This window comes from Callorhinchus milii, unplaced genomic scaffold (genome assembly GCF_018977255.1).
Source record: "Callorhinchus milii isolate IMCB2004 unplaced genomic scaffold, IMCB_Cmil_1.0 Scaffold48, whole genome shotgun sequence".
In the NCBI taxonomy this organism is placed as follows: Eukaryota; Metazoa; Chordata; class Chondrichthyes; order Chimaeriformes; family Callorhinchidae; genus Callorhinchus; species Callorhinchus milii.
This window is the reverse complement of record NW_024704789.1, coordinates 401,534-414,812: the sequence shown is the minus strand read 5'-3', so window position 1 is coordinate 414,812 and position 13,279 is coordinate 401,534. Positions and strand designations below refer to the sequence as shown.

At 43.4% G+C, this 13,279-nt stretch overlaps 1 protein-coding gene across 1 annotated transcript in view; it reads left to right on the top strand.

Moving 5' to 3' along the window:
- Positions 1 to 12,502, top strand: part of LOC103178123 (doublesex- and mab-3-related transcription factor 1) — a 60,447-nt gene extending 47,945 nt beyond the window's left edge. The window contains exon 6 of the mRNA XM_042345448.1: positions 12,372 to 12,502. Within this exon, the coding sequence (XP_042201382.1) occupies positions 12,372 to 12,463 (92 nt within the window). The 3' untranslated portion in view covers positions 12,464 to 12,502. The remainder of the gene's footprint in view (positions 1 to 12,371) is intronic.
- The last annotated feature ends 777 nt before the right edge of the window (positions 12,503 to 13,279 follow it).

Genomic DNA, 13,279 nt, shown 5'->3' with positions numbered 1-13,279 from the left:
CTCTTGCGTGCGAGGCGAGTGCTCTACCCACTGAGCTACAGGACTCTACCTTATTGTGATTGACCCTCTGTTAAATACACTAGATTGTGACAGATTAGATAGTCTTGTCTACAAATCTTTCATGAAAACGTCTGCTGTACTGATGTTCAAAAAATGATCATTGAACGAGATCAACAAATGGATGTATCCACTTTTTTTAATCCGTACTGACTTGGGAAGTCGCTGCTTTTTCTTAGCATGATTGGGGGGGGGAATGCAAGGAATCACTCTTCCCCTCTCTCCCCCCCACACCCACAACCTACAAAAATAGTCAGTGATCTGGTGAAAAAGATTCTTTGTGATTCTAACACTTGAGCATTGTACGTAACAATTCCTGCCACCACATCCTTGTGCCAAGTTCAAAAGTTGACCATCTCATGATGAAACTTTGGCAGGTCCTAATGGAACTTCACGGAAAACCCCTTTTTTCGCTACTGCTCCAATGTTAACTTTATTACAACAACAACTTGCATTTATTTAGCACTCCTCATGCAGGGTAGGGTTCCAGAACGTTTGACAGTGGTGGAACATGACTCTTGCTTACCTTGGTAGATTTCTTTCTCTCTCTCTCTCTCACCCCCCCCCCCACAGACACACACACACAAGCACTATTTGAATTTCAACACCTTACAGATATTAACATAAAAATTTATATTGAGAAACCTGCCTGAATGATGGTAAATAATAATATCCTTGCATTTGATATAATGTCTTATCACATCATTGAGACGTCTCAAAGCACTTCACAGGATACACTCTAAAGTCGGTTGACTGTGTGTTTTGTGGGTGAAATTTAGATGATTATATTTCATTTAATCAAAGGTAAGTGTGGATTTCTCAAGAAAGGCACGGTTCTTCATTGAGGAAAAAAAGATGGGGAAGAAGAAAATCAAACTCTTTTAGGGTGAGGGAAATGTCTGAGAGAGAGAGAAAAAGATCAGCTTTATTTCTAAATATTTTGCTAAATAAATTGTTGGTTTCAAGTGAGAGTCATAAAATAAAAAAGAAACACGTTTAACATTCACTCTGCTTTTATTGTTGTAAGAAAAGAATATCACTAAAGTATTTGAGTAAATTAAATCACCGGATTCTGTTTTAATTATGTGACAATTGCCACTTGTGAAACAGCCAAAGGCCAATAGTTGTGTGTCACGGTGCTACATCTTTGTTTAACTGCTACATTAACGTGCAATAGACTTGCTAAATGCCAGAGTAATTGTCAGCTATAGCAATTGTATGGTCTTGTAACCTCATATACAACATCTCTATTAGCAGTGCAGCCTGAGGCAATTGGAAGATATTGGAGGATTTGGTCTTTATTTACAGTACATTGCTGGAATCAATATGGAGGTGGGGGAAGGGGTTGTTTTATCATGTGTGTATTTCTGGATGTAAGTGAAACCTGTGGCACAGAGCGTGGTGTACAGGTGGAGGTCGCTAGCCTCTAATTCCCTTCGGCTGGTTTGTGTTTGCTACTTAGCGCTCCATCTGTGAGCCTAAGGTTTATGTCTTTTATACCCATTCAGATGTCCGTTTGTGTAAGAAAAAAAAGTGGGTTTAGTTGTGGACAGCAATTGCTCTGTAAGGAAATAATCTACCCTGAGATCGTTCGGCACTTGAAGGTCACCAGAGACTGACACAAGCGCAGAAATGATAATAATATTCCTTGCATATGGTATAGAGCCTTGTCAAATCTTCAAGACGTCTCAAAGCGCTTCACAGAATAGACTGTAAAGTGAATTGATTGTATATTTTGTGGGCGAAATGTGGCAGCCCACAGCAATGTCCTACAAACAGTCGTGAATTGAGTGAACAAATTATTATTTTTTTTGAGGGATTATTATCCCCAGAAAAGTCAATCGACGAACAACCGGGTTCCTACTTACTGCTAGGTAAACAGGCGTGTGGAGTAAGGAAAGTGGCCCAATATTTCACCCGGCCGGGATTCAAATCCAGGTCCTCTCGCTTGAGAGACGAGTGCTCTAACCACTAAGCTATTTAAATCTTGCCATTTTGCAGCAAGTAATTGGATTTGCTCAACGTGTTTCTCTGACTTTAATTTAGCTTTGACCATTATAACATGCTCTGACATTTCTGGCCGACTTCATGCTCCCCATCCATCCACCCACCCCACCTTCAGTGTAAAAGCCTTCATTCACATTGCCTCCACCTTCTAGAACTTGCTTAAAAAATCCCTTCATTTATTTCTGGGTTTTTTTGCTTTCTAAAGATGCACTTGCAGCCACTGTTCTCCTTCTGAACAAGATGCTGTGTAAGTGCAGATTGTTGCAGTGAGAGTGTCAGTGTTAGAAAGTAGATTGTTGTTGCATTTCAACTGATGTTTTGAGCAACAATTAGACGAGTTATGTCTTTTCAGCGTTGAGAGAAGACAACTTAGAGGACACCTTATAGAGGTGTATAAAATTTAAAATAGGATTGGAAATGTAAACACGGAACAATACTTTAGGATGCATTGAGACAATAGAATAAGAGGACGTAGGTTTAGAGTTGCAAAGGGTAGCTTCAGCAGAGCTACCAGGATGTTTTTCTTTACTCAGAGGGTAATTAATAACTAGAACAAGAGACACTGGACTCATATGAAACGCAAAATATTGCAGATGCTGGAAATCTGAAACAAAAACAGAAGCTGCCGGTCAGCCAGCATCTATGGAGAAAGCAATGCGAATCAAAGTTTCGGGTCCATAACCCTTTCATATAAAAAGCAGCTTGATGCAATGATGGAGGCTGATGTTTTGAAGGGATGAGACCAGATATCAGAAGGGCCTTTTTCATCCAGACCAATCTTGTGATCCTGGAAACAGCAATTGTCATAAACATGAGTGGAGCTTTTCAGATGAATAATTTCATTGCCTGCAAGTGTGGGCAGATACCTTATCATTATTGAATTAACATGTATTTTAAGCTGAGAGATACACTGGAAATACAGTGGGAGTCGAGTCTTATCAAAATATTTACACCAAGAGCCAGTCATCTTTTCTTTATGTGATCACGTAGGGCAGTCACGTTACAATGCATTCATCTGGATCCAGTAATCAAGTGAGAAAAAAATGGCTGGTTGTTAGCCTTGCTCTTGCATTTAGTGAGATTGTGTGCAAGGTACTGGAAATGATAACAACAAATTTCATTGAAATACTTTTCATGTCGGGAGCATGTCTCAAGGCTCTGGATAGTCGAGGGGCACCTGAGCTGGGAGGTTGATTCAAGAGGGATGGAGGGCAAGGTGGCTTTGGCAGTGTGAGGGTGGCCGAAGACGCGGTCAAAGAGAATCATCTTGAGACAGACCTTGAAAGAGACGAGGGAGGGGACCAGGTGAAGGAACTCGGGATGGAATTGCAGAGGATGGGAGCAGAAAGGTTGAAGGTTCGACCGCCGATGGTGGGCAGGCAGGGTGGGAGATGTGAAGCAGGCCAGTGCCCACCGAGCAGAGGGTGCAGTCGGGTTGGTAAGATCACAGAGGTAGGGAAGAGCAAAATCGTGGAGGGCTTTAAAAGGTCAAGGATTTTTAACTATCCTCTGAGGGATGGGGAGCCAGTGGAGCCGGGTTAGGGTGGGTGCGATAGGCTCATGGATCTCGGTGTGGGAGGGGACACAAGCTGCAGATCGCTGAATAATCTGCAACTTGTGGAGGGAAGAGTTGAGAAGTCTGGTGAACAGAGGTAGTCAAGCCTCAACATGATGAAAGCATGGATATGGGTCTCGGCAACCAAGAGGGGAGAGGTAATCACGGAGGCGGCCAATGTTAGTGAGGTGGGCAAAGCCTGAGCGGGTCAAAGCATAATGTGGGGTCAGAAGAGCAGTTGAGAGTGGAATAAGAGACCGAGATTCGGTACTGGCTGGGTGAGGTGGATAGTGCATTGATATATAGTGATGCTATCAGTGCCTTAGGTGAGGAGATGCTGATGGGAGCCAAGCAGGAGACATTCAACAGGAGAAAGTTTTCTCATCCAGGACTTGATGTCTGACAGACAATACGTCAGGACAGTAGTGGTCTTGGAATCGAGGGTGGAAGCAGATATAAGGTTGGTTGTTATTCGCATACATGTGGAAGTAACCCCATCCCAGCGGATGACATGACCGAATGGGAGCATGTAAATATTAAAGGAGAGGACCAAGAACAGAGCCCTGAGGAACGTCACATGTGATGTGTGAGGAAAAGGCATTCACCGTTATGTCAGTGGTGACTCAAAAGTTTTACTTTTTTTAAGAAGTCAGTGCCAGAAGCCAAGTATAAGATAGTACTTAGGGGATCTAAAAGAGAATTTAGGATGAACTACTTCATGCAGAGGGTAGTGAGAATGTGGAACTACACCCCCTCTCTTCCTCCCCTCATCGAAGCAGTGGTTGAAGTGGATAGTTCAGATGCGTTTAAGAGGAAGCTAGATGTGTACACAAGGGAGAAACGAGGGAGAAGGGATAGTGATGCTATCAGCGCTTGAGGTGAGAAAGCACTGATGGGAGCCAAGTATGGGAGGGAGTAAGGAGTGGGTGGAAACTTGTGTAGTATTTACATGCTCTGAGGCACTACCCTGCGTGGAGGGCTCTATATAAGTGCAAGTTGTTGTTATTGTAGTATAAAAACTGTCAGGGACTAGTTGGGCTGAATGGCCTGTTTCCATGCTATATAAATGGACCGGGTTTTAGTTGGGTCCACAGTTTGTGCTCAACTGGACTGTTAGTTGCATTGGGTTGCCCTGTAATCTTACTTTCAGAAACACAGCAGAGCTTCAGTACTTGAACATGTGTGATGTGGGTGACTGAGAAAGAGATGCACATACCTGTACATCAGTACGAACCACATTAGCCAGACTCAGTCATTAAGTGGAGCGTGGAATAAAAGGGTTAATCCAGGTTGGATCAGGCCGTATAAAGGGCCCAGCGGATGTCGCCTTGTCTTTTGTTCTTGGTGCCAAGTATTTTGAAAATTGAACAATGATCCTTTCACCCAAACCCTGGAGCGTAATTACTGTAAGTGGAGGTGCTGAGCTCTGGTTTACTCTGAGGTTACGTCTTTCATTGTGTCTTTAAAATTGATGGAGATCTTCTTACTATCTGCAATTTTCCACGTGGTGAAATTTTATTTAGCATTGTTTTTATTTTTCACATCATTTTTTCATTGAGATTGGATTACTTTCCGTTTCTCTCTCTCTCTCTCTCTCTCTCTCTCTCTCTCTCTCTCTCTCATGTCCCCTTTATCCTATCAAACTAGGTTGCTCTTCTTCTAAGATATTTGCGCTCTCTTCCATGAGATGGGAAGGACAGATGACTTCCAGATGTTTAAGTGGGATTCAGAAAGTAAACCCAGAACCAAACATTCAAATACACCAGTACAGCAGAACAAGAGGACACAAGTTTGGGGTCAGAGGGTAATTTCAGGAAAGACACCAGGAAGTATTTCTGCATGTCGAGCGTAATTGATGACTGGGCACATTACTAGGAAGGGTGGTTGAGTCCAGGACGGTGGGCTCTTTAAAAAGAGCTCAATGCTGTAATGGGTAGGTTTTCTGGGAGGATGAGATCAGAAAGGCCTTCAGTCAAACCGATCTTGTAATACACAGACTGTGCATTGTTGAATGATGATGATAATAATCCTTGCATTTGATATAGCGGTTTTCACGTCTTCTCGACGTCTCAAAGCACTTCACAGAATATACTGTAAAGTGAATTGACTGTATATTTGTGGGCGAAACTCATAGCCAATTGCGCACAGCAGTGTCCCACAAACAGTTGTGAATTGAAGTGACCAATTTTATTGTTGTTTTTTTTCTTGAGGGATTATTATCAGGCATGTGGAGTAAGGAAACTTGCCCAAGGTTTCACTCTGCCGGGAATTAAACTCAGGTCTCTCGTTTTCAAGGCAAGTGCTCTAACCACTGAGCTACAGGACTCACCCGGAGCAGGACTGAGTTACTTGATCTGGTGAAAACTTTCCATCTGATTTTGCCTCTTATTCTCTCCAATGTAGACAACCTGTTTGATTGTGGAGTGCACCACACCAGACAGCCTGGCAAATTGTTGCCATGCTTTCATCTGGGTGAATAACCCTCCAGGTTTTTTTTTTGGTGCTTTCTGTCTGACCTTACAGTACTTTCCAAACACTTGCTTTTCTGTGAGTGAACCGGCTACGGATTCTCAGCACTTTCCCAACCCTCTCCCTCCGTCTACCCCCAAGTGCATCGCCGGATAAACTAGGATCCCAGACTACGTGCGGCTTTTCCGGCAAAAGAAAATGTGCATGAGCCAAAACAGCTCTTTTATCTCTTACACAGTAAAGCAGTCCTGTAAAAGGTTGCAGTTATGTTAGAGAATCCCTCGACTCTAATTTACATTGCATGGTAGAATGCAGATAATCAAACATAATAAGCTGACACTTAACACACCAAGTTGCTGTATTGCCTGATGTGATTTAGCTCAGTACAAAGTGCCCTGCTACTAGTGTGCTTTGCTAATTGCATCATAGATTTCCTACCGATGAATACGAGCCAAATTAACACCAGGGCACACTAATGTACCTTTGCGCCATTATCATCATACACGGAGCATGGGCAGACAGACCACTTGCGTTTAGTTACACAAACATTAATGTTAAAACGATTTGGCCGCTTTGCAGTGGGTGACAAACTGCAGCCTCACAAAAGGCAGGGGATGAAACCAATCAGGAAGTTAATGAGGAGAAAAATTACCACCGTGGCTTGCTCCATAATTACATTCAGAACAGGCATGGAAAAAGCGGCGTGGGTAGGTTTTGAACTCAGCTGTTATTTGTAAAGGTCAGCGGGGGTCAAGAACCCTTGAATTGGTTCATGTATCTTCCATGGCTGGTAATGTGATGGGTTATTTCTGCACCGGGTTGATTTGGCTTTGCTGCTTCTCTCATTTTGTTTATTCTTTGCCGGTTTCTTTTGTTGTTGTTGCTGCTTGTTGCACTGGCCTCTGGTTACTTATAGGGTTAGGTGAAAATTAAGTTTAAAATTTATTTTTTGTTTTGATTTTGCAAAAAAAACCTAAAGTCCGTCGCACTTTAGTGAAAATTCGTTGCAGAATGTGTGTTTGTGGTGGGGAAGGTAGGATGGAAGGGGTGAGCGAGCGGTCCTGACTTACATGCTGTGGCAGAGCTTTTAGGAATGTCAGTAGTTCAGACTCACTCATTTAATGAAGTCTCTGAGGCATTTCTAGCAAGTCGATGCTTCAATATTGCACTTCATTGAAGTCCCCAGGGCTGTTGACTCAAACACCAACAAGAGGCCTCAGGAGGGAATCTTTTAGCTGTGTGTTTGCCGCTACTGGGAGAGTGAACCAACCAGGGAGAGTGAAAATGGCCATGCTGTGTAATTCTCTGCTCTTGTACGTCTTCAACATTAAAATAAGACATCAATAGGCAGCGGACTTTACAGAGTGGGAAGATACCACTCCTGAACAGATATGAGATCCACTGGGATGAAACTCTTCTCTCTTTCTACACTTCCCTAACTCTCTTTATCTCTGTCTCTCTCACACACACACATGCACAAAACAGGTGAACCATCCTGGGCCCTTCTCATGTATCCATCCCACAGTGGCCATACAACAACAACTTGCATTATTTTGAGCCCGTCTTGGAGTGCTATACAGAGACAGTGCCAGACACCGAGGAGAGGAGGAAGGTGTCCATAGGCATTGTCATCAAGCTAGGTATTTAGGTGGTTTTGAAGCTGGACAGAGAGAGGGGGAGGAGGCGAGATGGAGGGTTTGAGGGAGAGAGGTCCAGAGAGTGAGGACACAATGGCTCAGACTCCAATCATGGGACGGGGAATGTCCAGCGTTGCCAGAGTTTGCCAGGCGAAAGGGATGACGAGAAGAGTGAGACTAAAGAAGATCACAGATGTGAGGGCGTGACGGGATTTGTGATTGAGGTCGAGGATCTTGAAATTGATGCACTTGGAGATGGGTAGCCAGTGCAGCCTGGCAAGGATGGGCATACATTATATGCCAGTGAGGATGTACAATTCACTACCAAATCCACTTACTAAAATAATTCAGATCCTGAAACCTGGTATGGGACGCTTTCCTTTCCAATGTTCTGCCAGATGTTTTCTCTGCTGAGGAATGGGCCTCGATGCAAAACGTCAGCAACTTGCACTTGAAACTGGGTTAGATTGCTCTGTAGGAGCAGAAATTACACTTAATCCTGCAGCTGTCAGTTACCTAATTCTTTGGGGAGCTCACGTGATGGGATGGGGTATTGCACGGTAGACCTGGGGGCAGGAGCGGGAAAGGTCTTCACTGTGAAATGTGGCAGAATTAAACCTTACAGTGCCATAAATATGGTTGTTTGAAGATCTTTTAGCAATCTGTAAAAGACCTCATATATACCGACTGCTATTTATTGGTAACCCAATTGGGCATTGTTCAGCCGTCCACTGAACAGGCACAATCGTTAATCCCTGATACAGAAACTGCAAGCACGGGGGGCCATTTCTGCCATTGGGTTTCTGCGTGAACACTTCAAGAAAACATCAAGCAAATAAACTCTGTATATCATTCAGAAGAAAAGATGTGACTGATTTCAAAGCGATCATCTTGTCATTCAAATGCTTCTTGTAAACCACTTGAGCTTCACTCTGCTGGTATATGATATCATCTCGGCTCGGCCAGATTACTGCCTTGTAATTGTGCCGGGGGATCTTTTGTTCCCTTTGTGAATAGCCACTACTCTCAGTACCAATTGTTAAAAGTTAGGGTTAGTGCTGGGGAGACATTTCAATGCCTCAAAGAGTCGTAAAGCAGTTGCGGTCGGTATAGGATTGTTACACATTGGAAAAACTTTGATTGTTTTATGAAAGGACAAGCTGGAGACTGGTGCCAATGTTTATTTTAGATAATCTATATTGTAGTTGCACTGCAAGCATTGCTCAAACTATGTGTTATGAAGGGATCAAACTATATTCACGTTCGCCTACCAAATACACGGTCTTTACAGTGAGTCCTGTGAAGCGCGATGAGACATCCTCCTGGTGTGAAATGTGCTGTACTAAATGTAAAGATTATTAAGAAAGCGCTTCACAGAATAATCTGTAAAGTGAATTGACTATGTATTTTGTAGGCGAAAGCAATCCCCCAATCGATTAATAACCGGGTTCATACTGCAAGGTAAATAGAGATTTGTGGAGAAAGGAAACCTGCCTAAGATTTCGCCTCGCCAGGAAATCGAACCCAGATCCTCTCGTTTGCAAGGAGAGCAGCTAACCCACTACTCTACAGGACTCCACAATTATAACACGGCCTCTCTTTTTATGGACTCCCACCCCAAGCTCTGGGTTGGGGTATAATGCAGTCAGCATCTTTGTTTCCTACCTGTCTTCACACTTCCACTTCTGATACTCTGCTCATGGCCATCCAGCAGAGTTACAAGGAATCCATCTCAAATCAAAGGTCCCTTGCATTCGTGAAACACTGAACATCACCACTTAATAATCGTTTCACTTGATGCAATCGATGCATCGCCACTTCCGTAAGATTACCACTGCTGAGTGTTCGATAGCTGAGCTCGGTGATAGCGGTTGAGGACAGATCCGGCGGCAGAAAGTGTATAGCCACAGGCAACTCGAGATAAGTGGGTGCTGTTTGATTAACAGCTGACCTGTGAGATGGGAAGCCCCAGTCACTGGTAGAGCTGCAGTGTGAAAGTGGGAATAAAGCAGGGTTACCGCCATTGTTTCTGGATAACGTGCAGAAGATTTCAATGGGGAGATAAAGCGCCTGGGTGTGGATTTACTCGGTTTATGTGGCTTTATAGAGCTTCCAGAATTTGGCAATTTATTGAATTCGGTCTTAATTTTTAAGTTATTTTTCCGTAGTTCTTGAAAGAAATTTTAATTAAACAGTTCGATGCACTAAATTGTTACAACAATAACTTGAATTTATGTGGTGCCCCTCATGCAGGATAGCGTCCCAGAGCACTTGTTACATAAATAGAGTAAATCCAGAGCCAGTAGAATTTCTCCCCATCGTAGGCTAGCTCTTTACCCCTTCAAAGCAGGTGCCGAAAGAGAGTTCAGTGAAATGTTCAGTGAAAATCAAAATAGACCGTTGTTTACAAATCTGTCTAGTGAACATTTTGTAATTTTTTTAGATGGGTTTCCCCAGGTGTCTTGGCAAGCAATTCCCCAAAATAAAACTGGTCACTCCGTTTCGTGGCTGTTTGTGGGATATTGCTGTGTGCAAATCAGCTGCCTCGTTCTCCTACAAAACATATACTCAATCACTGCACTTTACAGTATATCCTGTGAACATTTTTGTGACGTCCTCCTGATGTGAAAAGCATTTTGTCAAATGCAAGTATTATTTTAATATTTAAAATTGCTCTAAAATTAGAGAGAAACAAATGGGAGAAGGGGGCAGCGACACAGTCCAATGATCCCTACGACAGTTGTTGGTTAATGACCACAGGTCCCCACATACCAGGACCTGAGAGGCACAGGAAGGGGAGAAGGTTTCCCAGGTGGTAAAGAGGGCAATTCCAACTCACGGAGTTCTGCTGAGCAGCAGCTTGGTGTAGCACTCTTGCCTGTGTTCTTGGTTAATGAATCATGTGTTTTGATTTGGAGAGACTAAGAATAAAGGGGAGGGGTGGGAAAGTGAAGGGAAAGAAAGACAAGTTTTTCAATGGGAGAGCAAGAACTTCAGATGAGGTTCTGTCTGTTCAGGTGGATGCTAATGGAACTATTTGAAAAGAGAAGGGAGTTTCTCCTGGTGTCCTGGCCAACAATTCCTCAAATAAAATTGCTCACTCACTCCATGGCTGTTTTTGGGTCAATGCTGTGCGCAATTGGCTTCTGTGTTTGGCCCCCACAAAAAAAAGAGTCAATCCACTTGACGGTATATCCTGCAAAGAGCATTGAGACATCTCAACAAAGTGAAAGGCACTATATCAAGTGCAGGGATTATTATTAATAACTTGCAAAAACAATGCAAAGGTCACGAAATACAGAGGTTACAAGTGAGTAGGTGAGGGCGTCTGCATTTTTTCATTTGTTGAACTGAACCACACATCAACGCTGGCATTTGTTGACATTAAAAAATGATCCCATTTGTCATGAACGTTCTGGCAGCACGACACTCAGCTCCCAGACAGAATGATGCGCTCTCAAACCACTGCCAGTTGCTGTTGCTTCAGCACATGATTGGGTGATTTTTGTTGTTTAGTTAGGGAGCAGTCCTGACAGGCTCGATCTGTCCCCACAGTGCCAAGGGGCTGAGTTTTAGTGCCTGCAGCAAGCCAGACCCATTACTCCCTTTGCCACCAGAAATATTGTTGATGAGAGAAACAGCAATAATACTGATCTTTAGCCATAGACTGCTACCCCTATTTAGCTGTGCCGGAGCTGACTTTAAACCCTCAACATACGCCTCCTCCTCCTCTACAGCTCTCCGGAAAGGTTGAACATTTAACTTGTCGTTGCACAATGTTTGCACTAACATTATCTACAGAGGAATGGGGGAGGGAGGGGGGCAAACAGATAATCCTCTCACAAAGTGCCCACTGACCATGATAAATTTCAGACTATGGTTAGAGCAAGAGGAGGCCATTCAGCCCGTCAAGCCTGTTCTGCCAGTTTATTGGATCACAGCAGGTCTTTTAATCCCAGTTCTCACCATTTCCTATACGTCTTTAACCCATTGCTTCCCAAGTATATATGGATGTATGTATTCATCTATCTGGCTGACTATCTGTCTATCAAAAACATCCCAATCGGTTCTGCCTCTACGGCACTTCTGGGATAGCACAGTTCCTCATTTCCACTGGCCTTAGTGTGCCGAAATGTTTCTGATCTCAATTGAGATATGTGTCACCCTGGCTCCGTTGGTAGCACTCTCGCTTCTGAGTTAGAAGGTTGTGGGTTCAAGCCCCACCTTGGCACCTTTGAACTCATGGAGTCTAGGCTGATGCTCCAAATCAGTGCTGGGGGAGCGCTACATTGCTGGAGGTGCCATCCTTTGGATGAAGCGTTAAACCGAGGTCCTGTCTGCCTGTTCAGGTAGATGTTAAAGATGCTATAGCACTATTCAAAAAAGAAGGGAGTTTTGCCGCGTGTCCTGGCCAACAATCCCCCAGATAAAATTGATTGTTTATTTCATGGCTGCTTGTGGAAAGTTGGCTGCCACATTCGCCTACATAATATACAATCACTACACTTTACAGTAAATCCTGTGAAGTGCTTTATGAGGTGGCCTTAACGTGAAAGGTGCTGTACCAAATGTAAGGATGTTTATTATCTTCGCCTCAGCTCGCTCTCACCTTAAGATAACATTCTCGTTTTGTTTTTTTCTTGCAGTATTTTCACCTTCCAGTAGTCAGGACTCTGGTCTGATCTCTCTGTCCAGCACTTCGCCCACCAGCACCGGGAGCCTTAAACAAGAGTGTTAGTATATCACCGAGTCCGGCGCCTTCTCTGTCAACTCCACCAATGAGAGCGGTGAGTGAGTATTGGCGGTGACGTTTCATCGCTGGTTCTCTTACGGGGCAGGAATCCGAGACATCTGCCTCCGCTGACACGCAAATTGTGTCTTTTTTTTGTTGTTCTTCTGTTGTTGTTGGATAAGTTGGAAAAACAATTACAGTTCGATTAAATAATGCCGCAGCAATTAATTACTAACCCTTTGCCACCCTGAAAGAAAATGTTTCTCTACGATAAGAAGGTATTGAATGCAGTGTGTTCTGTTCTTGTCAGTCTGCAAGCACTGTACGTTTCAAACTATCAGCTATCAAGATGAATGCATAGAAAGTCTAATTAGCTATATCACAATGGTTTTGTGATATAGGTTTTCAAAAGCCTGGTTTTCAAAAGTCTGGTAAATATCCTTACTCAAGTCTTGCAGCTACTTGTGCTTTGAGGCCGTGAACCGCAAACCTTTCTTTTCACACGGGATGGAGGAATTATTTTTACTTGTTTTAATTCTACTGTAATAAATGTCACAGTCCAGGGGCATTTTCATGTTTCTAACTGTACATAAAATAAATCTAATGACCACTAAGCTCACATTCACAGGTAACCTGTGTATTGATTGTAACCTGGGTTCAGTTCCCAGCAGGGCGAAAAGTTGGGCAAGTTTCCTGCCCTATTCCACACACCTCTGTTTACCTAGCACTAAGTAGGAACCCCGTTGTTAGTCGATTGGCGGATCTCTTTTCCAGTGGTAATAATTCCTTCAAAAAAAAAAATTGGTCACTCAATCCACAACT